This window comes from Rana temporaria, chromosome 3 (assembly GCF_905171775.1).
Source record: "Rana temporaria chromosome 3, aRanTem1.1, whole genome shotgun sequence".
In the NCBI taxonomy this organism is placed as follows: domain Eukaryota; kingdom Metazoa; phylum Chordata; class Amphibia; order Anura; family Ranidae; genus Rana; species Rana temporaria.
The window spans coordinates 460,824,329-460,851,090 of record NC_053491.1 but is presented as its reverse complement, the minus strand read 5'-3'; the positions used below and the strand labels follow the sequence as shown (position 1 = coordinate 460,851,090).

Here is a 26,762-nt window from a genome sequence, read left to right as displayed (position 1 = left end):
ATGCATGCATTATATATATATATACACACTGTATATTGCAATAAAATAAAAAATGTTTACCATGTACCATGAACTGCCTGTTTCTGGCGAATTATTATATTCCTGCTCTAAGTACTGTTTAGTATGTGTCGTTAGATAGCTAACGTTTCTGACCGGAACGTTTGTAATGTGAACAGCAGGGGGCGATAGAGACCGGGAACAGCTCCTTCCGCCAGTACAATGAAGCTTGCTCAGTGACGTGACTTCCGTGTTTATTTGCCATTACTTCCTAGAAGTTGAAAGCATGGATGAGTGAGAGGAAAAGAGTTGCAGGGCTGCTGTTGCTATGGAAGCAGAGAGACCCCCAGGCGCTCAGGTGGGTGTAAGTCCTGCAGACTTGGGGGTTGGGAATGATAGGAGTGTCTGTATAATGAGGATGCTTTGTGTTACAGGTCAGTGGTTGGCTGCAGGCTGCTCACAAACATGTCCTGGACTACCTGCAGGAGGAGGAAGGAGGAGGGGCCCCTGGGCTATGTGATGACGTCATCAGGTGCATTCAGAATTTCTGCCCCCAGTTGCCACTTAGCTACAGGTACAAAGAAACGTGTACTTACCTTTAATGACCCGGGAGACTGACAAATGTCTTCATTAGACCCTCTGCCAGGTTTTTATTGCTGTCTGTGCTGGTAACAACTGCTCCTCTCATTTCTCAGGTGTCTCTGAGACATGAAAATCCCTCCCCGCCCTAATGGGGGGCCACAGAAATTAAAATATTACAGTCCCGGGCCATCCCCTGCACCGCGCCCCCAGTCCCGGGCCATCCCCTGCACCGCGCCCCCAGTCCTGGGCCATCCCCTGCACCAAGCCCTCAGTCTCAGATCCCAGAAATTGCTGGCATGTGTATACCCCCTGTCCACTGCTTTTGCAACTTAAAGTGTAATCCAGTCCCAGAGCGTCCCCTGTGGCGTGCCCCTAGTCTCGGACCATACCCTGCACCACGCCCCCAGTCTCTGATCATCCCGTGTAGCGTGCCCCCATCTTGGACCATCCCCTACAGTGCCTCCTAAGTCTCGGATCATCCCGGGTAGGGCACCCCCAGTCTCAGACCATTCTGTGCAGCTCACCCCCAGTCTCGGACCATCCTGTGTAGGGCGCCCCCAGTCACAGACCATCCCCTGCACCACGCCCCCAGTCTCGGACCATCCCCTGCACCGTGCCCCCAGTCTCGGACCATCCCCTGCACCGTGCCCCCAGTCTCGGACCATCCCCTGCACCGCGCCCCCAGTCTCGGACCATCCCCTGCACCGCGCCCCCAGTCTCGGACCATCCCCTGCACCGCGCCCCCAGTCTCGGACCATCCCCTGCACCGCGCCCCCAGTCTCGGACCATCCCCTGCACCGTGCCCCCAGTCTCGGGCCATCCCCTGCACCGCGCCCCCAGTCTCGGACCATCACCTGCACCGCGCCCCCAGTCTCGGACCATCCCCTGCACCGCGCCCCCAGTCTCGGACCATCCCCTGCACCGCGCCCCCAGTCTCGGACCATCCCCTGCACCGCGCCCCCAGTCTCGGACCATCCCCTGCACCGCGCCCCCAGTCTCGGACCATCCCCTGCACCCCGCCCCCAGTCTCGGACCATCCCCTGCACCGCGCCCCCAGTCTCGGACCATCCCCTGCACCGCGCCCCCAGTCTCGGACCATCCCCTGCACCGCGCCCCCAGTCTCGGACCATCCCCTGCACCGCGCCCCCAGTCTCGGACCATCCCCTGCACCGTGCCCCCAGTCTCGGACCATCCCCTGCACCGCGCCCCCAGTCTCGGACCATCCCCTGCACCGCGCCCCCAGCCTCAGACCATCCCCTGCACCGCGCCCCCAGTCTCGGACCATCCCCTGCACCGCGCCCCCAGTCTCGGACCATCCCCTGCACCGCGCCCCCAGTCTCGGACCATCCCCTGCACCGTGCCCCCAGTCTCGGACCATCCCATGCACCGTGCCCCCAGTCTCGGACCATCCCCTGCACCGTGCCCCCAGTCTCGGACCATCCCCTGCACCGTGCCCCCAGTCTCGGACCATCCCCTGCACCGTGCCCCCAGTCTCGGACCATCCCCTGCACCGTGCCCCCAGTCTCGGACCATCCCCTGCACCGTGCCCCCAGTCACGGACCATCCCCTGCACCGCGCCCCCATTCTGGGATCATTCCCCCTGCACCAAGTCCTCAGTCTCAGATCCCAGAAATTGTTGGCATGTGTATACCCCTGTCCACTGCTTTTGAAACTTAAAGTGGACTCCAGTCCCAGAGCATCCCCTGTGATGTGCCCCCAGTCTCGGACCATGCCCTGCACCACGCCCCCAGTCTCTGATCATCCCGTGTAGCGTGCCCCCATCTTGGCCCATCCCCTACAATGCCTCCTAAGTCTCGGATCATCCCGGGTAGGGCACCCCCAGTCTCGGACCATTCCGTGCAGCTCACCCCCAGTCTCGGACCATCCTGTGTAGGGCGCCCCCAGTCACAGACCATCCCCTGCACCACGCCCCCAGTATTGGACCATCCCCTGCACCGTGCCCCCAGTCTCGGACCATCCCCTGCACCGTGCCCCCAGTCTTGGACCATCCCCTGCACCGTGCCCCCAGTCTTGGACCATCCCCTGCACCGTGCCCCCAGTCTCGGACCATCCCCTGCACCGTGCCCCCAGTCTCGGACCATCCCCTGCACCGTGCCCCCAGTCTCGGACCATCCCCTGCACCGTGCCCCCAGTCTCGGACCATCCCCTGCACCGTGCCCCCAGTCTCGGACCATCCCCTGCACCGTGCCCCCAGTCTCGGACCATCCCCTGCACCGCGCCCCCAGTCTCGGACCATCCCCTGCACCGTGCCCCCAGTCTCTGACCATTCCCTGCACCACGCCCCCAGTCTCTGACCATTCCCTGCACCACGCCCCCAGTCTCGGACCATCCCCTGCACCGCCTCCCCAGTCTCGGACCATCCCATGAAGGCGCCTCCAGTAACGGACCATCCCCTGCGCCGGGTCCCCAGTCTCGAACCATCCTGCGTAGGCGCCTCCAGTCTCGCACCATCCCCTGCACCGCACCCCCAGTCACGGACCATCACCTGCACCACGCCCCCAGTCTCAGATCCCAGGAATTTTTGCCATGCTGGCATGTGTACACCCCTGTCCACTGCTTTTGCAGCTTAAAGTGGAACTATAGTTCCATGTTTAAAGAGGAGTCACCCCACCACCAAAAAATTAAAAGTCAGGAGCTACAAATACTGTAACTGCTGACTTTTAATATTAGGACACTTGCCTGTCCCGGGATCCCACGATGTCGGCACCCCAGGTGATTTTTCCGATTGGCTCTCAGGTGCTGCCGCCGTCATTCGTGGCAAGGGAAACCGCCAGTAAAGCCATTTGGATTCACAGCCAGTTTCCTACTGTGCATGTGCGAAGCATGCTGCACTTTCTAACTGGCCCGGCAGCGGGGCCAGGTACCTGTCAAAAAAAAAATGGTGCCAAGTGTGGCACCGGAGGGGGGGAGGAGGCAGATAAGCAGAGCTTACACTTTTGGGTGGAACTACGCTTTAGTAGGGTCTTTATTACAAAAGAGACATTCAATGTCTCTTCTGCAATAAAAGAAACCTACCAGCCTGCTCACAGTCTTCTTTGGGACGTACACCGAAATGTTTACATTTTGGCACATCGCTTGTGTATGCATGTGCAGGAGTGACATTATCGCACGTCGCCCCCCCGCCCCTCCATTCTGCCATTCCGTGACCTGATTGCACGGTCACCGAGACTGCGGTGGGCCTGTGCCATTCTGCCGACGTATAAGTGCGTGAAGCAGTCGGCAAGCTGTTAACATCACCAGGCTGCGGGTAACTAGACTAGTTCTATGATAGGAGGGGTGTGTATGGAAAGTCCATCAGACATGAATGACATACAGTATAGTGCTGTGGTGATACTATTTCCTGCCTAGCTGGCTCTCCTGTTGCTAGAGAATTTCTGCTGGCTCGTTGGTCTAGGGGTATGATTCTCGCTTTGGGTGCGAGAGGTCCCGGGTTCAAATCCCGGACGAGCCCTACTTTTCATCTCATATACTTTTTGATACACAATATAAATGTTTCTTAGTGTTCGAATCATTCTGTATATAATGCCCTACTTTTCATCTCATATACTTTTTGATACACAATATAAATGTTTCTTAGTGTTCGAATCATCCCGTATATAATGCTGCCAGTCTTTGGTCATCCTGTGGCTAATAGCGTGCCCCCAGTCTCAGGGCCATCCCGTTTTTGCCCTGCTTTATGTATGTAAATAACTCTAGTAGAAAGAGCGTTGATCTCATGTTTGATCCTATGACGTCACCATGGTGGAAGCATGAGGCCTGCTCTCCTCTATGATGGGAGGGGTGTGTACACAAGGTGTGTTTAGAAAGTCCATCAGCCATAAATGTTATATTGTATAGTGCTGTGGTGACACTGTTTCCTTTCTAACTGACTCTCCTGTGACATCTGAGTTTCATCTGGCTCGTTGGTCTAGGGGTATGATTCTCGCTTAGGGTGCGAGAGGTCCCGGGTTCAAATCCCGGACGAGCCCTTATTTTGCATCTTTTCTGATGCACAATATAAATGTTTGAAACTGTTTGAATCATCCCCTGCACTGCGCCCCCAGTCACAGACCATCACCTGCACCGCGCCCCCAGTCTCAGATCCCAGGAATTTTTGCCATGCTGGCATGTGTACACCCCTGTCCACTGCTTTTGCAGCTTAAAGCGGAGGTTCACCCAAAATAAAAAAATGTAACATTACATTCAGCCGAGTTGTCAGAATGACAATCGGTTGTTTTTTTTTTTATCCCCGTACATACTGTATTTTCACCGCCGCTTCCGGGTTTGTCTTCTGCGGGACTGGGCGTTCCTAACTGATTGACAGGCTTCCAACTGTCGCATACTGCGCGTCACGAGTTGCCGAAAGAAGCCGAACATCGGTGCGCAGGCGCCGTATAGAGCCGACTCGCAGTCCGGCTTCTTTCGGCAACTCGTGACGCGCAGTATGCGACGGTCGGAAGCATGCCAATCAATTAGGAATGCCCAGTCCCGCAGAAGACATACCCGGAAGCGACGGTGAAAATACGGTATGTACGGAGATAAAAAAAAACAAAACAACCGATTGTCATTCTGACAACTCGGCTGAATGTAATGTTACATTTTTTTTTGGGTGAACCCCCGCTTTAAGGTGGAACTAAAGTTCCATTTTTAAAGAGGAGTCACCCCCCCCCCCCCACACCAAAAAATGTAAAAGTCAGCAGCTGCAAATACTGTAACTGCGGACTTTTAATATTAGGACACTTACCTATCTCAGGATCCCACGATGTTGGCACCCCAGGTGATTTTTCCGATTGGCTCTCGGGTGCTGCCGCCGTCATTCGTGGCAAGGGAAACCGCCAGTGAAGCCATTTGGATTCACAGCCAGTTCCCTACTGTGCATGTGCGAAGCATGCTGCACTTTCTAACTGGCCCGACAGCGGGCCAGGTACCTGTCAAAAAAAAAAAAAAAAAAGGTACCAAGTGTGGCACCGGAGGAGGGGAGGAGGCAGATAAGCAGAGCTTCCACTTTTGGGTGGTATTTCGCTTTAGTAAGGTCTTTATTACAAAAGAGACATTCAATGTCTCTTCTGCAATAAAAGAAACCTACCAGCCTGCTCACAGTCTTCTTTGGGACGTACACCGAGATGTTTACATTTTGGCACATCGCTTGTGTATGCATGTGCAGGAGTGACATTATCGCACACCGCCCCCCCCCCCCTCCATTCTGCCGTTCCGTGACCCGATTGCACGGTCACCGAGACTGCGGCAGGCCCGTGCCATTCTGCCGACGTATAAGTGCGTGAAGCAGTCGGAAAGCTGTTAAAGCGGGGGGTTCACCCTAAAAAAAACGTCTTTCTTGGTGTACCATGCCATCCAGCATACTAGCGTCAGCTACAGTATGCCTTTATTTATTTTTTTGGCGCTGTACTTACAGTTTCATCCTTTAGTTTAGTTTCAGACTCCCGCGGGGAGTAGGCGTTCCTATGAAGAGGGGAACATGATTGACGGCCGGCTATGGCGCGTCACGCTTTCCGAAAAAGGCCGAGATAGGAATCAGATCTATACGGCGCCTGCGCAGTCAGCTCCTAGTCTGTGCGCAGGCGCCGTATAGCGCCGTAAAGAGCCGAGTCCTATCTCGGCTATTTTCGGAACGCGTGACGCGCCATAGCCAACCGTCAATCATGTTCCCCTCTTCATAGGAACACCTTTCCCCGCGGGAGTCTGAAACGAAGCTAAAGGATTAAACTGTAAGTACAGCGCCAAAATAAATAAAGGCATACTGTAGCTGACGCTAGTATGCTGGGTGGATGGCATGGTACAAAGTTGTTTTTTAGGGTGGACCTCCGCTTTAACATCACCAGGCTGCGGGTAACTAGACTACGGTAGTTCTATGATGGGAGGGTGTGTTTGGAAAGTCCATCAGCCATGAATGACATACAGTATAGTGCTCTGGTGACACTATTTCCTGTCTAACTGGCTCTCCTGTTGCTGGATAATTTCAACTGGCTCGTTGGTCTAGGGGTATGATTCTCGCTTTGGGTGCGAGAGGTCCCGGGTTCAAATCCCGGACGAGCCCTACTTTTCATCTCATATACTTTTTGATACACAATATAAATGTTTCTAAGGCCCCATACTCACGACCAAACATGTCTGCTGAAACTGGCCCGCAGGCCAGTTTCAGCAGACATGTTTGGTCGTGTGTGGGCGCGAGCGGGCCGAATTCCAGCAAACATTTGCCCGCCGGGCCTTTTCCCAGCAGACAAATATTCCTGGACTTGTTTTAAAACAGTCCGCTGGAATTCTGCCCGCTCGGACATGTACGGTCGTCAGTACAGACCTACCGTACATGTCCAGGCGCCCGCCGTCCCTCGCATGCGTCGAATGACTTCGACGCATGCGTGGAAGCATTTTAAAGGCGGGCCGCCCACGTCGCCGCGTCATTGTCGCGGCGACACCGCGTCATCGACGCGGCGACACCGCGGACACGCCCCGCGTATTGTTTACGCGCGGACTTCTGTACGATGGTGTGTACAACCATCGTACAGAAGCCCTCTGGCAGACATGTATGGTGAAAACGGTCCGACGGACCGCTTTCACCATACATGTTTGGTCGTGAGTACCCGGCCTTAGTGTTCGAATCATCCCGTATAGAGTAGCCGTGACCTGCCATCCGCTCATTGTGGCCCACGACTGGCTACCAAGTTGCTTAAATGGCCCTCACTCTTCAAAAGGTTGGGCACCCCTGGTCTAGGGTAAGATTCTCGCTTAGGGTGCGAGAGTTCCTGGGTTCAAATCCTGGACGAACCCTGCTTTTTTATTTTTTCTGATGCACAATATAAATTTAAAAGCGTGCCCCCAGTGTCGGGGCCATTCGTTGTAGCGTGCCCCCAGTGTCGGGGCCATCCGGTGCAGCGTGCCCCCAGTCGCTGGTCATCCTGTCATGGGCTAACCCGTGTAGCGCATCCCCAGTTTCGGACCACTAACCCTAATAAATCAGTATGATTGCCCCTTCTGCACCGATTGAAGCTGTGCCAGAAGCAGTCTCCTAAAACTGGCTCGTTGGTCTAGGGGTATGATTCTCGCTTTGGGTGCGAGAGGTCCCGGGTTCAAATCCCGGACGAGCCCTACTTTTCATCTCATATACTTTTTTGATACACAATATAAATGTTTCTTAGTGTTCGAATCATCCCGTATATAATGCTGCCAGTCTTTGGTCATCCTGTGGCTAATAGCGTGCCCCCAGTCTCAGGGCCATCCGGTTTTTGCCCTGCTTTATGTATGTAAATAACTCCAGTAGAAAGAGCGTTGATCTCATGTTTGATCCTTTGACGTCACCATGATGGAAGCATGAGGCTGTCTCTCCTCTATGATGGGAGGGGTGTGTACACAAGGTGTGTTTGGAAAGTCCATCAGCCATAAATGTTATACTGTATAGTGCTGTGGTGACACTATTTCCTTTCTAACTGGCTCTCCTGTTACACTTGAGTTTCATCTGGCTCGTTGGTCTAGGGGTATGATTCTCGCTTAGGGTGCGAGAGGTCCCGGGTTCAAATCCCGGACGAGCCCTGCTTTTGCATCTTTTCTGATGCACAATATAAATGTTTGAAACTGTTTGAATCATCCGGTGCAGCGTGCCCCCAGTCTCAGGTCATCCTGTGCAGCGTGCCCCAATCATTGGCCATCCAGTGTAGCGTGCCCCCAATGTCGGAGCCATCCGGTGCAGCGTGCCCTCAGGCAACAAAGAGCTGCACCTAAATAGCAGAACAAGCTATTCTGTTATATGGATATTATATCTAGACTAATACTATGATGGGAGGGGTGTGTACACAAGGCATGTTTGGGAAATCCATCAGTCATGAATGACATATAGGGCTGTGGTGACACTATTTCCTGTCTACCTGGCCCTCCTGTTACCGCTGAAATTCTGCTGGCTCGTTGGTCTAGGGCAGGGGTGGCCCGGGGGCCACATGTGGCCCACGGAGCCCTCTGATGTGGCCCGCAACCTCCTGCTCTGGACTGGTGGGTTGGCAAGCCCAGATCTCAGGTTGCTGACCTCAGCATCAGTGTTGTGAATGAAGCTGGTGGTAGAGGAAGAACGCAGCTGCGGAGCAGAGCCCCATAAGCCGATGCGTCCTCTACAGCACCAGCTTTTGCCACAAGTGGAGTCTATGGCAAAGTTCAGCTAACCCGTAGGATAGACACAGATGCACTATGCTGCACCCGCGGTGTGGGTAAACCACAGCACACCAGTGTGAAAGCAGTCTTGGGCCCTTTTCACACGATCAGCCCGACCAAATGGGACCCTCAATAGCGACAGATGTCCGTTTACACCCGACTACCTCCAATCCAAACAGAAGGAAATTCGTCCCCTTCCATATGGGTGGATCGGAGGGCCTATAGAGTAGCCGTGACCTGCCATCCGCTCATTGTGGCCCACGACTGGCTACCAAGTTGCTTAAATGGCCCTCACTCTTCAAAAGGTTGGGCACCCCTGGTCTAGGGTAAGATTCTCGCTTAGGGTGCGAGAGTTCCTGGGTTCAAATCCTGGACAAACCCTGCTTTTTTATTTTTTCTGATGCACAATATAAATTTAAAAGCGTGCCCCCAGTGTCGGGGCCATCCGGTGCAGCTTGCCCCCAGTCGCTGGTCATCCTGTCATGGGCTAACCCGTGTAGCGCATCCCCAGTTTTGGACCACTAACTAATAAATCAGTATGATTGCCCCTTGAAGCTGTGCCAGAAGCAGTCTCCTAAAACTATCCGCACCATAATGCAGGTGCAGACAATGACTGAGCAGTGACATATTGTAAAAAGATGAACCTGTGTTGGGTGGCTGGTATAAAAGAGATGGTAGTGAGTTTTGAAGAGAACCGGTCAGGTTCCCACTGTAGCGTACACAGTATAGTGCACCTTGCCCTCTGGTAATGTCTTCATGTCCCCTCTTCAATGCTTTATGTAGATAAATGACTCTAGTAGAAAAAGCGTTGACCTCATGCTTGATCCTATGATGTCACCATGATGGAAGCATGAGGCTGTCTCTCCTACATGTGGGTGGTATTCACAGCTCCCCTCCAGGCAACAAAGAGCTGCACCTAAATAGCAGAACAAGTTATTCTGTTATATGGATATTATAGCTGGACTAATACTATAATGGGAGGGGTGTGTACATAAGGCGTGTTTTGAAAAGTCCGTCAGTCATGAATGACATATAGTGCTCTGGTGTACCTGGTTTTCCTGTTACAACTGAAATTCAGCTGGCTCGTTGGTCTAGGGGTATGATTCTCGCTTAGGGTGCGAGAGGTCCCGGGTTCAAATCCCGGACGAGCCCTTCTTTTGCATCTTTTCTGATGCACAATATAAATGTTTGGTAGTGTTTGAATCATCCACTGTAGCATGCCCCCAGTGTCAGGGGCCATCCAGTGTAACGTGCCCCCAGTGTCGGGGCCATCCGGTGCACCTTCCTCCAATCATGGGTGTAATGTGCCCCCAGTCTCTGGTCATTGGCCAGCCCGTGTAGCGCATCCCCAGTTGATGGGAGGGGTGTGTACACAATGCATGTTTGTAAAGTCCATCAGTCACAATTTACATATAGTGCTCTGGTGACACTATTTCCTGTCTAACTGGCTCCTGTTACAAAAGAAGTTCAGCTGGCTCGTTGGTCTAGGGGTATGATTCTCGCTTTGGGTGCGAGAGGTCCCGGGTTCAAATCCCGGACGAGCCCTACTTTTTGCATCTTTTCTGACGCACAATATAAATGTTCGAATCAGTCGGTGTAGTGTGCCCCCATCGCTCTCCCGGGCGGTTACCTTACGGGCGTGTTCCTGAGTCCAGCATTCGGCTTCCATAGACGCCGAATGTAGGACTCGGCCCGACGCCCGCGGCTATCAATCTATCCAATCAGAAGCCGAAAACCCCGGGCATACGAAGAGCGTGTCTCTCCGCTGAGGGAAATTCCAGGGCTGAGTTGAGTAAAACGGGGGGGGGGGGCTGGCGTGTCGGTCACTGCCAGAAGTTTTTTCACCTTAATGCATAGGATGCATTAGGGTAAAAAAAAATGAGGGTTTACAACCCCTTTAAGGGGGAGCAGTTGGGGGGGGGGGGGACGACAAATAGGATTTTTGTACTCACCGTAAAATCCTTTTCTCTGAAGTTCATGGACGGACACAGCTCCTTTTATTCTTGACAGTAGGGTTTATATGCTGTCTGTCAGGAGGGGACTAGGCAGACAGATGTTAAACAGTTAAAAACATGTAACAACGCGGTCCCTCTGGCTATAACCCCTCACCCTGCATTTAGCAGCTCAGTTCGTCAAAAAGCAGTACAAACATAAAAAGGTGGGGTGGGTGCTGTGTCTGTCCGTGAACTTCAGAGAAAAGGATTTTACGGTGAGTACAAAAATCCTATTTTCTCTTTCGTTCATGGACGGACACAGCTCCTTTATTATTGACAGTAGGGACGTCCCCAAGCAGTGTCAAAAAAACGAGGGGTGGGCACAGCAAGCAAACCAACTCCCCCCCCCCCCCCCAAAAGAAACAGAGCTCTTCAACAAAGGAGTTGCAACCTTAAATGGCCTTGGTCAAATGTGCTGTGACAGGAAAGGGAGGCGCCCGCCCTTTTAGGGCATAAGCCTGAATCACGATCTGTCTGATCCACCGAGAAATGGTGGCCGACGAGACCGCCAGGCCCTTCTTTGGACCAACCACTGACACAAACAGTGAGTCTGACCTCCGAAACTGAGCCGTAGCAGACAGATACACCTACAGAGCTCGGACCTCGTCCAAGGAATGCAAAGCAACCTCTTTGGGGTGCGACGGCCGAGGACATAAGGGTCCTCATTTAAGAGGAAAGCCGAAACAACTTTTGGAAGAAACGAAGGCTGCGGGCGTAGCACCGCCTTATCCTTGTGGAGGATCAAGTATGGGGACAAGACAAGGCCGCCAACTCAGAAACCCTCCTGACGGATGTAAAAGCCACTAGAAAGGCAACTTTCTGAGAGAGTGTTAAAAGGGGAATCTCTCTGATGTTCTCAAATGGAGGTTTCTGAAGTACAGAGAGCACCAGATTCAAATCTCATGGAGGTAATGGTGGTCGAACCGGAAGGGCCACATGTCGCACCGCTTGCACAAACGTACTCCCCAGTGAATGAGTCGCCAAGGGTCATTGAAAGAAGACAGCCAAGGCTGCTATCTGCCCCTTAATGGTGCTTAAAGCGGGGGTTCACCCTAAAAAAAAATTCTAACATTGCATGGAGCCGACCTATGAGACCGACAGTATGCTGTTGTTGTTTTTTTTTTTTGCGTACATACCATTTTAGGGCTATTTTCACCACCGGCTTCCCCGCGGGAGTGGGCGTTCCTAATCACAGGCTGTGATTGACGTGCTTCCGACCGGCGCATACTGCGCGTCAGGAGTTGCAGAAAGAAGCCGAACGTCTGTGCGGCTTTGTACGGCGCCTGCGCACCGACGTTCGGCAACTCGTGACACACAGTATGCGCCGGTCGGAAGCATGTCAATCACAGCCTGTGATTAGGAACGCCCACTCCCGCGGGAAAGCCCTAAAATGGTATGTACAAAAGAAAAAAAAAACAGCATACTGTCGGTCTCATAGGTCGGCTCCATGCAATGTTAGAATTTTTTCTTAGGGTGAACCCCCGCTTTAAGGCAAGTTTTTGATCCAATCCGCAATGTAAAAACAGCAGGATCCTGGAAACCGAATATGCCCGTGGACGCCACTCCATCTCCTCACACATAGAGATGTAGGCCTTCCACGTGCGATGATAGATCTTTCGAGAAGATGACTTCCGTGCCCTCAGCATGGTGGAAATTACTCAGTCCGACAGTGTCATGGTCTTACCTCCTTGCTGTCCTCCTTCGTTTGACATGTGCTGGCGGCCATCTTGGTTTCTGGGTTTCTTGTAGCCTCCCACCCTGCGGCTCCTCCTTCCCACTGGGAGGAGCTGGATGCCTGGCTCATATATATAGGAGGTCTGTGGCTTCAGTTCCTTGCTTGGTCCTCCTGTGTTCACATGCTTCTAAGACTGCTGCTGCTTCTGGTTCCGATCCTGGCTTCGTCTGACTACCCTGCTGGTTCCTGATCCTGGCTTCGTCTGACTACCCTGCTGGTTCCTGATCCTGGCTTCGTCTGACTACCCTGCTGGTTCCTGACCTCTGGCTTCGCAAAGACTCTGCTTCGGTTTCACCATCTGTTTGGACTTTTGCTTTACAGCTTGATTTTCAATAAAGCATTCTTATTTTCACTTATCTCTTGTTGTACGTCTGGTTCATGGCTCCGTGACATTAGGACCAAGCCATGAATTCTGACGGTACAGGGCCATCCTCGCTACCCACGCTGGTTGCCAGACTTGATCAGCAGGATCACCTGTTGGGTCGGTTCGCTGTGGCGTTGCAAACCCTGCTTGAACGCACGGCTCATTTCGCTCCCGTTGCCGATGGGTCGGTGGTCGCTCCTGGGCCCGCTCCTACTGCCGCTCCGGTTTTTGCGCCAGAGTCTACCCCGACACCTGTTGTTGCGCCTGCGGTGTTTCGGGGTATGACCGGTTCTGCCCCCCTTCCACAGCGCTTTGGGGGAGAGCCAACTCAGTGCCGAGGTTTCCTTAACCAGGTGGGCATTTATTTCGAGTTGCTGCCACATGCCTTTCCTACTGAGAGATCAAAGGTGGGCTTCTTTCGGACAGGGCCTTGGCCTGGGCCAGCCCTTTATGGGAGAACAACAATCCGGTGGTTGCCGAGTTTTCCGGTTTTGTTGCTTCTCTTCGGAAGGTATTCGATGTGCCGGCTCGCGCTGCCTCTGCTGCGAAGCTCCTTATGTCCGTCAGACAGGGTTCACGATCCGTAGCCGAATACGCCATTGAGTTTCGTACCCTGGCAGCAGAGGTGGGCTGGAATAATGAGGCTCTGGTCGCTGCTTTCTCTCATGGTCTCTCGGATGCCTTGAAGGATGAGGTTGCAGCTAAGGACCTACCAGTGGAGCTCGAGGCTCTTATTTCTTTCCTAATTTTGATTGACACCAGACTCAGGGAGAGACCTTCCTTTAAGGAGTGCCTGCGGAGGCCTCCTAACAGTTTGGCGCCTAAGTTTGCTGTCCCACCCGTGCCTCCCTCTCCTCCCACGCCTCCTGGGGTTGACTTGTCTGGGGGTGAACCCATGCAGCTGGGGTTTGCTCGCCTGTCCGAGGGGGAGAGGGCACTCCGGAGACGCGAGGGCCGATGCATGTACTGTGGTCTCGTGGTCATTTTCGGTTGGCATGTCCGAACCGTCCGGGAAACGCTCGCACCTGAGATCCTGTCGGGGGCAGATCTTGGGTGGAGTCTCCTCGTCCCCGGTTTCCCGTGTTGACAAACCACTGATCACTGTTGTCCTCTCCTGGGTCGGGGGCTCGGTGATGACCCAGGCGTTGGTGGACTCTGGTGCTGGTGGTTTGTTCATTGATAGTGTGTTCGCTGCCGCCAATTCCATTCCTCTGCAGGCTCGAGGTTCCCCGCTGGCTCTTGAGGCGATAGACGGCAGACCCCTCCAGCCGTCACACGTGACTCATGAGACCCTTCCAGTGGGGATAGCCATTGGTGCCGTTCACAGAGAGTCGGTCTGCTTCCAGGTTATTTCGTCTCCACACTACTCGGTGGTCTTGGGGTACCCCTGGCTCCAGAAGCATAATCCGACTTTCGATTGGAGATCGGCCGAGATCCTCTCGTGGTCACCGCAGTGTGGGGCTAGTTGCATCCATGGGCCTGTCAAGTTGCTGTGTACTTCCTCGGACTCTCTGTTGCCTCCTGAATACGAGGAGTACCGGGATGTATTCGATAAGGTGCGCGCGGTTGCCCTACCTCCGCACCGCCCATACGATTGTGCCATAGAGTTACAACCTGGTGCCGTTCCTCCTCGTGGCAGGGTCTATCCACTGTCGGTAGCGGAGAATGAGGCCATGGAGGAGTACGTGATGGAGGCGCTTTCACGCGGGCACATTCGCAAATCCTCGTCCCCGGCAGGGGCTGGATTTTTCTTTGTGAAAAAGAAGGGCGGTGAGTTGAGGCCTTGCATCGATTACAGGGGTCTCAATCGCATCACGATCAAGAACGCTTACCCGATACCCTTGATTTCCGAGCTGTTCGATCGCCTTAAAGGGGCCACGGTCTTTACCAAACTCGACCTGAGGGCGGCATATAACCTGGTAAGGATCAAGGCGGGCGATGAGTGGAAAACCGCGTTTAACACCCGGACCGGTCATTATGAATCCTTGGTTATGCCCTTTGGGTTGTGCAATGCGCCCGCAGTCTTTCAGGAATTCATCAATGATGTTTTCCGTGACCTGTTGCAGCAGTGTGTGGTGGTCTATTTGGATGACATCTTGGTATATTCTGAATCCATGGAGGCCCACATTCTGGATGTCAAACGAGTGTTGCAACGGTTACGAGAGAACAAGCTGTTCGGTAAGCTTGAGAAATGCGAATTTCACCAATCCCAGGTAACCTTTCTAGGTTACATCATTTCCGCTGAGGGGTTCTCCATGGATCCTGAGAAGGTTTCGGCTGTCTTACAGTGGCCCCAGCCCAGTGGTCTTCGTTCCCTGCAGCGCTTTTTGGGCTTCGCCAATTATTATCGGAAGTTCATCAGGGACTTTTCCATGCTGGCCAAGCCTCTCACGGATCTGACCAGGAAGGGCAGTAATTCCCAGGTCTGGCCGCTCGAGGCCATCCGAGCTTTTGAGGCCCTAAAATCCGCCTTTGTGTCGGCTCCGATTCTGTCGCATCCCAACCCTGGGTTGCCCTTTGTCCTCGAGGTGGACGCGTCTGAGACGGGAGTAGGCGCTCTTCTGTCTCAGCGTAGAACACCAGAGGGTCCTCTGCTTCCTTGTGGGTTTTACTCCCGGAAACTGTCTCCCGCGGAGTGCAACTATCAGATTGGTGACAGGGAGTTATTGGCCATCGTGCAGGCCCTTAAAGAATGGAGGCACTTGCTCGAGGGTTCGGTGGTTCCGGTTCTCATCCTGACGGACCACAAGAATCTGACCTACCTTTCTGAGGCCAAGAGATTGTCACCACGTCAGGCCAGATGGGCTCTGTTCTTGTCACGTTTTAATTACGTGGTCTCCTACCTACCCGGTTCCAAGAACATCAGGGCGGATGCCTTATCACGGCAGTACTCCGAGCTGTCCAGGGAGGAATCGATTCCGACTTCGGTCATACCTCCGAATCAGATCCTGGCCGCCATTCGCACCAGCCTGACCTCTCCCCTGGGTGAGCAGATTTTGGCGGCTCAATCTGGTGCTCCCTCTGGGAGACCCAACGGCAGATGTTTTGTGCCTGAGGAGTTGCGCACTCGGTTGTTGCGAACCTACCATAACTCCAAGACCGCGGGGCATCCTGGAAAGAATCAGCTGTCCTGGGCTGTTTCATGTCTGTTCTGGTGGCCTTCCCTACGTTCCGACATCGCCGCATATGTATCGGCATGCTCCGTTTGTGCCCAGAGTAAGTCCCCTCGGCACCTTCCGTTGGGCCTTCTGCAACCCATAGCCACCGGGGAGCGCCCATGGTCGCACCTGGGGATGGATTTCATCGTGGACCTCCCTGCATCCCGAGGCCATACGGTCATTCTCATGATTGTGGATCGGTTTTCCAAAATGTGCCACTGTGTTCCTCTCAAGAAGTTACCCTCTGCACAAGAGTTGGCCACGATTTTTGCCAGGGAGGTCTTCCGGTTGCACGGTTTGCCCAAGGAGATTGTGTCGGATCGGGGGAGTCAGTTTGTGTCCAGGTTCTGGCGCGCCTTTTGCTCCCTGTTGGGGATTCATCTCTCCTTCTCCTCGGCCTACCACCCTCAGTCCAATGGGGCCGCAGAACGATCCAATCAGGCCTTGGAGCAATTCCTTCGTTGCTATGTCTCCGATCACCAAGACAATTGGGTTGACCTCCTGCCTTGGGCTGAGTTTGCCAGGAACACGGCGGTGAACTCTTCCTCTGGGACGTCTCCCTTCATGGCCAATTATGGGTTCCAACCTGCCATGTTACCGGAGGCATTCTCTCCCCAGGATATTCCGGCTGTGGAGGATCACCTTTCCGTCCTACGTGCTTCTTGGGTACAGATCCAGAAGTCCCTTGAGGTCTCTGCGCAGCGCCAGAAACTCCAGGCTGATCGCAGACGAGCGCCTGCTCCTTCCTACCAGGTCGGAGACCGTGTATGGTTGTCCACCCGCAACCTCAACCTTCGTGTGCCCACTCCCAAACTGGCTCCTCGCTTTGTTGGTCCCTTCCGAGTGCTTCGCAGGGTAAACCCGGTAGCCTATGCCCTTGCGCTTCCACCTGGCATGCGGATCTCCAACGTGTTTCATGTCTCCCTGTTGAAGCCACTGGTGTGCAATCGCTTCACTTCCTCGGTTCCTCGGCCTCGTCCGGTCCAAGTGGGCAATCATGAGGAGTATGAGGTGAGCAATATCCTGGACTCACGCCTGGTCCGCGGTCGGGTGCAGTTTTTGGTCCACTGGCGTGGTTATGGTCCAGAGGAGCGTTCCTGGGTTCCCTCCGCAGATGTCCATGCTCCTGCCTTGCTCCGAGCCTTCCACGCACGCTTCCCTCAGAAACCGTTTTTTGCTCCGCGGAGGAGGGGCCCTTGAGGGGGAGGTACTGTCATGGTCTTACCTCCTTGCTGTCCTCCTTCGTTTGACATGTGCTCGCGGCCATCTTGGTTTCTGGGTTTCTTGTAGCCTCCCACCCTGCGGCTCCTCCTTCCCACTGGGAGGAGCTGGATGCCTGGCTCATATATATAGGAGGTCTGTGGCTTCAGTTCCTTGCTTGGTCCTCCTGTGTTCACATGCTTCTAAGACTGCTGCTGCTTCTGGTTCCGATCCTGGCTTCGTCTGACTTCCCTGCTGGTTCCTGATCCTGGCTTCGTCTGACTACCCTGCTGGTTCCTGATCCTGGCTTCGTCTGACTACCATGCTGGTTCCTGATCCTGGCTTCGTCTGACTACCCTGCTGGTTCCTGACCTCTGGCTTCGCAAAGACTCTGCTTCGGTTTCACCATCTTTTTGGACTTTTGCTTTACAGCTTGATTTTCAATAAAGCATTCTTATTTTCACTTATCTCTTGTTGTACGTCTGGTTCATGGCTCCGTGACAGACAGGCCTCGTTCCCTTAGTACCTGACTTTCAACAGCCATGCCGTTAAAGCCAGCAACTGTAAAGCAGGATAAAGTAAAAAGGGGGAAACTAATGCGCAAAACCAAACTAACCAGGGGCATTAAAATTAGTAAAATAAAAATCGATATATAAATTAAATTTAAAAAGCAGCAGCCACTACTAAAAAAGTGCTCACGCACCAAATAGCATATGTATAGAATGGGGTGTAATGGCGCTTACCAGTTTAGGACGGAATAATCAAAAATAATAATAATAACTAATACGCACAGCAACGTATGATAATTGACCAGTGCATCCAATAAAATGTGTTCCACTCCTAATTCCTCAAGGACTCCTCATACATCAACATCCATGATGTAAAGGATGGAAATAGTGAAAATAATGAAATCCAAAAATTATGACTCAAACACCAAGTCATTTCTAAAATAATGTTCAGGCAATAAAAGTGTTCAGAAAAAACTCAGTGCTTGAAAAGGTTTTTCAAAGTGCAAAGAAAAAAATCTAACGGCACTTCTCGTTCCCCTGACGCGTTGCGTGGCAGATCGACGCCACTTAATCATAGGTATATGCCTATGATTAAGTGGCGTCGATCTGCCACGCAACGCGTCAGAGAAACGAGAAGTGACGTCATCTCCGCTCGCGGCCGAGAGCGGAGATCTGCTGCTTTTACATCGCTTCCTGTAACCATCTGCTGTTTACAGTGATTTTAAATGTGAGTGATACATTTTTGTTAAATAAACCTTATCATTATATACTACACTATGGAGATTGCATTCTGCTTTTGTTGAGAGCGGTCTCTGGATAATCTGTGGTCGGATGAGTGAAGCAAGCTGAGCTGTCCTGGATCCATAGCTTTACCTGCTGGGCTCCATTTACATCATTTAGGCTTGATTAGCCTTTCTTGAGGTGAGAGGCTAGTATTTTCTTAAAATTTGATCTGCACTACTACACTGAAGGATCGTGCGTTGGACTGCAGCATCATCCTTTGACCAAAGCACTATTGCACTTTTTGGGAACTATTGAACTATTGAATAAAGCACGTTATTTTTTTTAGATTTTTTTCTTTGCACTTTGAAAAACCTTTTCAAGCACTGAGTTTTTTCTGAACACTTTTATTGCCTGAACATTATTTATTTATTCACTGGCACAATATTTTAGTGCACAATTTTTACTGAATTTTTTAAGAATTTAGTTTGTTTCACTGTTTGGATTTTATCATTAGTATTTATTGATTCACATTTATATCAATCATTTGCATAATTGGTGTTTGCGCTGGATTTTATCACGCATTATTGCAATTGTTTTCACATTATTGTATTGAATGACTTTCATTTGGTGTTTTGAGTCATAATTTTTGGATTTCATTATTTTCACTATTTCCATCCTTTACATCATGGATGTTGATGTATGAGGAGTCCTTGAGGAATTAGGAGTGGAACACATTTTATTGGATGCACTGGTCAATTATCATACGTTGCTGTGCGTATTAGTTATTATTATTTTTGATTATTCCGTCCTAAACTGGTAAGCGCCATTACACCCCCTTCTATACAAAAGCAGGATAAAGTATAGGACCTTGCGACAGAAGGTTGTCTCGCATTGGCAGTCGCCAAGGAACATCCGCACCAGGCGTACGAGTTTGGCGTACCAGGGACGCCGAGGCCAATCTGAGGCAATTAGAATCACTGGAATTCCCTCGGTCTCCACTCTGCGGAGCAGACGAGGAAGGAGTTTCAGAGGGGGTAAGGCATAAATTGGCCTATACTGTCCCCACGGAGCCACCAACCTCAATACCTTCCGATTGAGTCGAGAAGCCAGGAGATCCACGGCTGGTGTGCCCCATCTCCGGCAAAGTAGCCGAAACACATCCGGGTGTAGCGACCATTCTCCTTGGTCCAGCATCTGGCGACTAGTCCGCTTGCTAGTTTTCTATGCCCGGAATGTACACGGCCGACAGAGCCGGTATGCTCCGCCCACCGCAGGATGTAAGCGACCTCCAATGCTGCAGTCGAGCTTCTTGTTCCTCCTTAATGGTTGACATATGCCACCGCGATAGCATTGTCCAACTGGATCCTAACCGGACGTCCCTGAAGCCTCTGTAACCCTGTGGAGAGGCACAGCCTGATCGCTCGAAGTTCCAGCACATTGATCGACAGGCAGGATTCTTCCTGCGTCCAGTGACCCTGTGTCGACTGTACACCTCAACACTCCCCCCAGCCGGTCAGGCTGGCGTCCGTCGTGATCACTGTCCAGCGAAAGGGAAGAAACGACTTCCCGGACTGAAGGGCTGGAGATCTCAGCCACCAGACCAGGGAAACCCTGACTAGCTGACTCACCCGGATTTCACAATCCAGGGACAACGGAGACTTGTGCCATTTGGACAAGATCTCCCCTGCAAGACTGGAGTGTGGAATTGAGCATATGGTACCGCCTCGAAGGTGGCCACCATGAGACCCAGGACTCGCATGCAAAAGCGCAGTGACGACCACCTGCTGGATGCAACAGCTTCACCGCAGCCTGAAGAGTCTGCAACCTTTCCAAGGGGAGAAAAACTCTCGCCTCTGAGGAGTCCAGAATTAAGCCCAGGTATTCCAGGCGCTGAGTCGGCACCAACACCGACTTCTGGAGGTTCAGTACCCAACCAAATTCTTGAAGGGTCTGAGTGGCAATCGCCACATCCTCCTCTAATTCTGAGTCTGAAGCAGCTCTGAGAAGGAAGTCATCCAAGTAGCCCACAATAGCGATTCCTTGCTGTTTCAGCAGAGCCAGAATCCGGACGAGCACCTTGGTGAAAACCCTTGGCGCCGACGCCAGGCCAAAGGGGAGAGCCACACATTGGTAGTGGTCGTCCCCGACTGCAAAGTGCAGAAATCGATGATGCCTGACATATATTGGGACATGCAAATATGCGTCCTTGATGTCCAAGGACACCAGAAAATCCCCCAGATGGAGTGCAGCGACCACAGAGCGGACTGACTCCATCCTAAACCTTCTTGCTTTTACAAGGGTGTTGAGGGCCTTGAGATCCAGGTTCGGACAGACCCCATCCTTCTTTGGGACTACAAACAGATTGGAGTAGAATCCCTGAAACCTTTCTGGCAGCGGCACAGGTTCTATCACCCCGTGCCTCAGCAGGTGCTGCAATGCCCCAAACAGGGCGTTTTGGCGAGCCAGGAGAAGATGAAGGTTTGAGGGGAAAAAATCTGTTTTGTGGGCAAGAAAGAATTTCTATCTCGTACCCTGATGAAACCACTTCGCAAACTCACCGGTCGGAAAGCAGGGAGATCCATCGAGCTGCACACTTGCGAAGGCGCCCCCCCACCTGAGAGTCGGGCGGGGGCAAACCTTCATGCTGTCGCAGATTTGTTTGCAGGCTTGTTTGGCTTGCGAACCCAGGGACGATTTTGTCCCTCAACTGGCCCTTTGTCGGCCTGGGAACGCTTACCTGCGGGCCCAGACTGAAGAAAAAACTGGTTCTGAGCGGAAAAGGAGGGCCTGGCCTACAGCGTGGCTCCTTACCCTTTTTGGATTGTGGGAGCAGCATGCTCTTACCCCCAGTGACATTCTTAATAATGTCGTCCAGCGAAGCTCCAAAAAGCCTCCCTCCCTGGAAGGACAAACCCGCCAGAGCCTTCTTGGAAGTCTGGTCCGCGAACCAACATTTTAGCCAAATCAGGTGACATGGCACCACAGCAGATACTGAGGCTCTGGAAAGCAAGGGAGCTGTATCCAAGGCTGCATCGCAGACATACTTAAAGCGGGTTTTCGTTTTATTTTTTTTTGCAATGCTTCTGCGGCTCTTACCTGCTTGAAATAAGCACCCGTGTCTCCCAGTTTTTCTGCCCGCAGCATTGCACTTGTCCAGAAAATGAGATGTTTTAAAATCTAAAGATAGACGTTTTCATCTTTACTATGGGCACTGTGAAGCCCAGCAGCTCGTCCTTCCGGGATACGGTGAATGCTGACGTCCCAGCATTCACCGCTCTATCCCGCGCATGTGCAGTGTTGACGGCGAGCGTCGCCGTCAACACTGCACTGTTGCCATCAGATTTCCCTTAGTTAAAATGGCGAATTAGTATCCGCCCTCGTCACATGACGTACCTTGCGAGTTATGTGACCCGCTTCCCCATCACGTGACACTCGAGCTAGCGCGAGAATACACGCCTAGTTAATCGGATGGTCTCCTGTGAGTTGTGAAACGTCACTCCCAGGAGACCTTGTGCCCAGATCACATTACGCCGAGAGTCGTCGGGGAAAAGGAGCGACACGCCCACTCCCCGCAAGGAAGAAGACCCGGAAGTCAGCAAGAATACAGGTAAGTGTACACATATGCCAAAAAATGACAACGCAGCAGTGATTTACTAAGGCTGGAGACAGGTTAGCTATAATGTTCAATTTTAGGGTGAACCTACGCTTTAAGGCCATGCACCAACTGGTCGGCCAGTTCCACACAGACCGGGGAATCCTGTTGCTTCTCCAACTCATGGTGCAGCAACTTTGCCCATTCTGTAAGTGTCTGTGACACCAGGGCCATGGCCAATACTGGCTGCAATGCTGACACCCCAGCACCATGAACATGGACCGGGCCACCGCCTCGGTCCTCCTCCTATCTACAGGGTCCTTTAAAGGCAGGGGTCCCCTCTACCAGAATCATGGTTACCTTGTTTAACCTGGATACCGGGGGGGGTCCACAACTGGGGGAGATGTCTATTTTTTGAGGAGACAAAGGGGTAACGGACCGCCATGCGTTTTGGGACCGAAAAGGGCCCTCTGCGGTCGATCCCATTCTTTGTCTATAAACGTATCAAAATAAGTTATGTAAGGAAACACCTTAGCAGTGCGGGCCGGCTTGTGGGACCCAAAAGGGGCCGACACCTCAGTAGATGCCCCGCCGTTTCCTCCAGTTTGAGGGTTACCTGCACTGCGGTTATAAGTGCTCCAACAAGCGGTGTCTTCCTCACTGTCCGAAGGGTCCTGGTCCGCATCCTCTGACACGTCAGAACAGGGGCCCTGTGTCACAGCAAGGCCTGAGTCTGAATCTGAGCTTTCCCCACCCTTGCAACAAAGGATTCCAGGACCGCCGACAAAGCATCCACAGGTACCGCAGGGGCACCAGTTGCTATCACAGGAATGTCTGGGAAAGAAGCGCTAGCTTCTGACGCCATGCTGACCCACGCTTACCTGACAGCTACAGACCGAGGGGCTCCCCAGAGGACTCACCGCCCTGACACAGGTACCGCTGTGGTCCGCTCTCTCTCCTGCACAGACTGTGCCTGAGGTGTTTCTGAGGTGTTCCGTGCTGTTCGCGCCATTTAGAAAGACCTTTTCAGCGCTAGAGGCCAAAACCAAGCTAGGGCTACAAGAAGTTGGCCACCAGCCACCTCAGGAAAAAGAACGCAAGCTACAAGAAAATGGGCGCCAGCTGCATTAGAACCAGCGCGGCTACAAGAAAATGGCGCCAGCTCATCCAAAATGTCCGCCGAAACGTTTGAGGTAAAATATAAGACCGCAAACACACTGGGCCTCCGAGCGGAGGCCCCCCACATGGCAGACCACCCACACTAAGAGCAGACCCCGGACACACCGCTAAGCCCCCAGCTAGGACCCAGAGCCCCTCCTGGAGGACCCCTGGTCAGGTACACAGCAGGCCCAGCCCAGATGCATGAAAAGGAGGGAAGGGACAGGGAGAGAAGAAAGGGAGAGTGAGAGACCCCCCCCCCCTAATCGACCACCCCAGGAATGCCCAGCTGTTCCATCCTGTCGAAACAGGAGGAGCCCTACTTACCCGTCCTGTGTGGACTGCTGGACGCATTCCTGACAGACCCATCACCGAGCAGTACAGAGTGGCTGTCGGCCACGGCCCACTGTGACTCGGACAGAAGTAGCCCGGTCATAGGTGTGCCCTGGAGCATAGCTCACCGGCCACCCTTGGAGCAATGGGGTATGTCGTGGCTGACCCAGCACGTAGCTAAAGGTCTGCTCACACTCGATGGCTGGACTGGGAAGACTGCAAGGATCTATATTATCCAGCCTGTCACCCAGCCGACAGTTGATAGTAGATCTCAGGATCAAAAAAGTAGAAATAAAAAATCTCCAGGACCAATGGTCCCATAGGGAGCCAGGTCCTTCCCCTATGCTAGGCAGAAAAAAAATTGAGCTGCTAGATGCAGAGTGAGGGGGTTATAGTCAGAGGGACCACCCCCTGGGCGGTACTGTTCAGCTTTGCTGTTGTTGCATGTTTTTAACTGTTTAACATGTCTGCCTAGTCCTCTCCTGATAGACGGCATATAAACCCTACTGTCAAGAATAAAGGAGCTGTGTCCGTCCATGAACGAAAGAGAAACATGTTTTACCATTACCCCCAAGGCCAAAAAGAGCTGATCAGACACACCCCTTCCCTTCCTCCGCTGTAAAAATCGGTATGCGGACACCTGTGCTAAGTGACAGTCGCACTACTCAACACTGCCAGCACAGGGCACTGCAATGGGAGAGCACATTGCAGCATTTTCACTGAGAGGAAAGGACACCTAAACAGAGAATGTAGTTCATAATTAATCATAACATGCAAGGGTACAATTGATAACATACACTGCTTAAAAAAAAATTAAAGGAACACTTTTGAATCAGAACTCCTGGGATATTGATCTGGTCAGTTAAGTAGCAGAGGGGGAGGGGTGTATACAGAGGGGGTTGTTAATCAGTTTCAGCTGCTTTTCTGTTTAATTCAAATTAACAACAGGTGCACTAGATGGGCAACAATGAGACGACCTCCAAAACAGGAATGTTTTTTCAGGTGGAGGTGTCTGACATTTTTTTCCCCTACTCGTCTTTTCTGACTGTTTTTCACTAGTTTTGCATTTGGCTAGGGTCAGTGTCACTACTGGTAGCACGGGGCGATACTTGGACCCTATAGAGGTTGCACAGTCAGTTCAACTCCTCCAGGATGGCACATCAATACGTGTCATTGCCAAAAGGTTTGTCGTGTCTCCCAGCACAGTCTCAAGAGCATGGAGGAGATTCCAGGAGACAGGCAGTTTCTCTAGGAGAGCTGGACAGAGCCGTAGAAGGTCCTTAACCCATCATCAGGACTGGTATCTGCTCCTTTGTGTAAGGAGGAACAGGATGAGCACTGCCAGAGCCCTACAAAATGACCTCCAGCAGGCCACTGGTGTGAATGTCTCTGAACCACTGGTGCCCCATGCTTTTCACAGATGAGAGCAGGTTCACCCTGAGCATATTTGACAGACGTGAAAGGGTATGGAGAAGGCGCGAAGAACTTTGTGCTGCCTGTAACATCGTTCAGCATGACCGGTTTGGTGGTGGGTCGGTGATGGTCTGGGGAGACATATCCATGGAGGGACGCACAGATCTGTACAGGCTACACAATGGCACCCTGACTGCCATTAGGTATCGGGATGAAATCCTTGGACCCATTGTCGGACCCTACCCTGGTGCAGTGGGTCCTGGGTTCCTCCTGGTGCACGACAATGCCCGGCCTCATGTGGCGAGAGCATGCAGCCACTTCCTGGAGAATGAAGAAATTGATACGATTGAATGGCCCTCATGCTCATCTGACCTAAATCCAAAAGAACACCTCTGGGACCGCCAGGTTGCACCTGGGAGGAAATACCCCAGGACACCATCAGTCGTCTTATTAGGAGCATGCCCTGATGTTGTCGGGCATGCATACAAGCACTCAGGGGACCATACAAACTACTAAGGACCATTTTGAGTTGTTGCAATGAAATTTCAGCAAAATGGACTAGCTTGCTGCATAGTTTTTTCACTTTGATTTTTGGGGTGTCTTTGAATTCAGCCCTTTGTAGGTGGATAATTTTCATTTCCATCAAATGATGTGCCATCCTTTCATTCCTAACACATTACCCAGTCCATATCAGTATAGATATCCAGCATGAGATTTTTGCCTGTTGAGTTCTAATATGTTTTCAAAGTGTTCCTTTAATTTTTTTGAGCAGTGTATAATGGCTTGGGGTGAATTTATAAATGATGCATTTCAGAGAATCTCCCCTCTCCTACTTTTACAATAATGGAAACAGAAAATTCCGCGTTATCAATAGTAAGCAGCTCACACTACCAATAGACAATGGTGGAATACAAAACAAACATAAAAAGTGTAGCGCATAAAATAGATCACAAGTTACCAGGTTTAAAATGTACAAGTATCATTTAGGCCGGGTTCACACCTATGCGAATTGAGTGGGGCTTAAACCGCATCCAATTCGCATAACATTATAAAATACTTTGATTTTAATGAGGCTGGTTCACATATGTGCGATGCATTCGGACTTCGCATTGCCCAAAAAGTGTGCGCTTTCTAGGCATTGCAGTGCAGCTCAGGTGCGAATTCAGGCAAATTATCTTCTATGGGCACGCATCTGATTCTCAGATGTGTTAATTTCTCATCAGGATTTCTCTCATTCTCCTCAATACACTTCTCCCCCCTCCCCTCTCCCAGGTCTCCAAATTCACAGGTAAAACTGAAGATGATCTGCTGAACAGCTCTCTTATCTCTTTGCAGAGATAACAGAGCTGGAATTTGCACTGCACAAGTGTGAATCCAGCCTTAAAGGGTCACTAAAGGAATTTTTTTTTTTTAGCTAAATAGCTTCCTTTACCTTACTGCAGTACTGGTTTCATGTCCTTATTGTTCGTTTTTGCTTTGAAGTAGCTGTAATTCTGCTGTGATCTCCACACTTCCTGGTTGCCTGTTTCCTTATAACCATCATACTGGGAGATTTTCACGGTGGTCTAAGCTGTCATTACTGTGTGTATAAAACTCCTCAGAACCAATCAGATTCATTTTAAAAACAAAACACTGCCCTGGATTTGTTTGTTTTTGTTTTGTAAATCTTCCGTCACCTCTCATCCGGAACTTCATGTATGTCCTTTAAAACCGAAAGTGAAAGTAGAGGCACATTAAATGATAGATTAAATTAAATTTTTAATCATTTTTAAAAGGAATCAGTTAACTTTTATGTCTCTATACCCAATAAACAGTCATTTCAGCAAAACATTTTTTTTCCTTTAGTGACC

General features: G+C 51.8%; 1 protein-coding gene and 7 non-coding genes across 8 annotated transcripts in view; all 8 read left to right on the top strand.

The window, feature by feature from the left end:
- Nucleotides 1-245: 245 nt before the first annotated feature.
- The window catches only part of CTC1 (CST telomere replication complex component 1), a 126,379-nt gene continuing 99,862 nt past the window's right edge, over nt 246-26,762 (top strand). The window contains exons 1-2 of the mRNA XM_040346774.1: nt 246-355; nt 432-571. Of these exons, the coding sequence (XP_040202708.1) occupies nt 326-355; nt 432-571 (170 nt within the window). The 5' untranslated portion in view covers nt 246-325. The remainder of the gene's footprint in view (nt 356-431; nt 572-26,762) is intronic.
- TRNAP-UGG lies at nt 3,980-4,051 on the top strand. Its single transcript has one exon. It is a non-coding gene; the product is annotated as a tRNA-Pro (tRNA).
- On the top strand, nt 4,497-4,568 carry TRNAP-AGG. The gene has a single exon. It is a non-coding gene; the product is annotated as a tRNA-Pro (tRNA).
- TRNAP-UGG lies at nt 6,563-6,634 on the top strand. Its single transcript has one exon. It is a non-coding gene; the product is annotated as a tRNA-Pro (tRNA).
- On the top strand, nt 7,612-7,683 carry TRNAP-UGG. Its single transcript has one exon. It is a non-coding gene; the product is annotated as a tRNA-Pro (tRNA).
- Nucleotides 8,053-8,124, top strand: TRNAP-AGG. The gene has a single exon. It is a non-coding gene; the product is annotated as a tRNA-Pro (tRNA).
- TRNAP-AGG lies at nt 9,814-9,885 on the top strand. Its single transcript has one exon. It is a non-coding gene; the product is annotated as a tRNA-Pro (tRNA).
- Nucleotides 10,207-10,278, top strand: TRNAP-UGG. The gene has a single exon. It is a non-coding gene; the product is annotated as a tRNA-Pro (tRNA).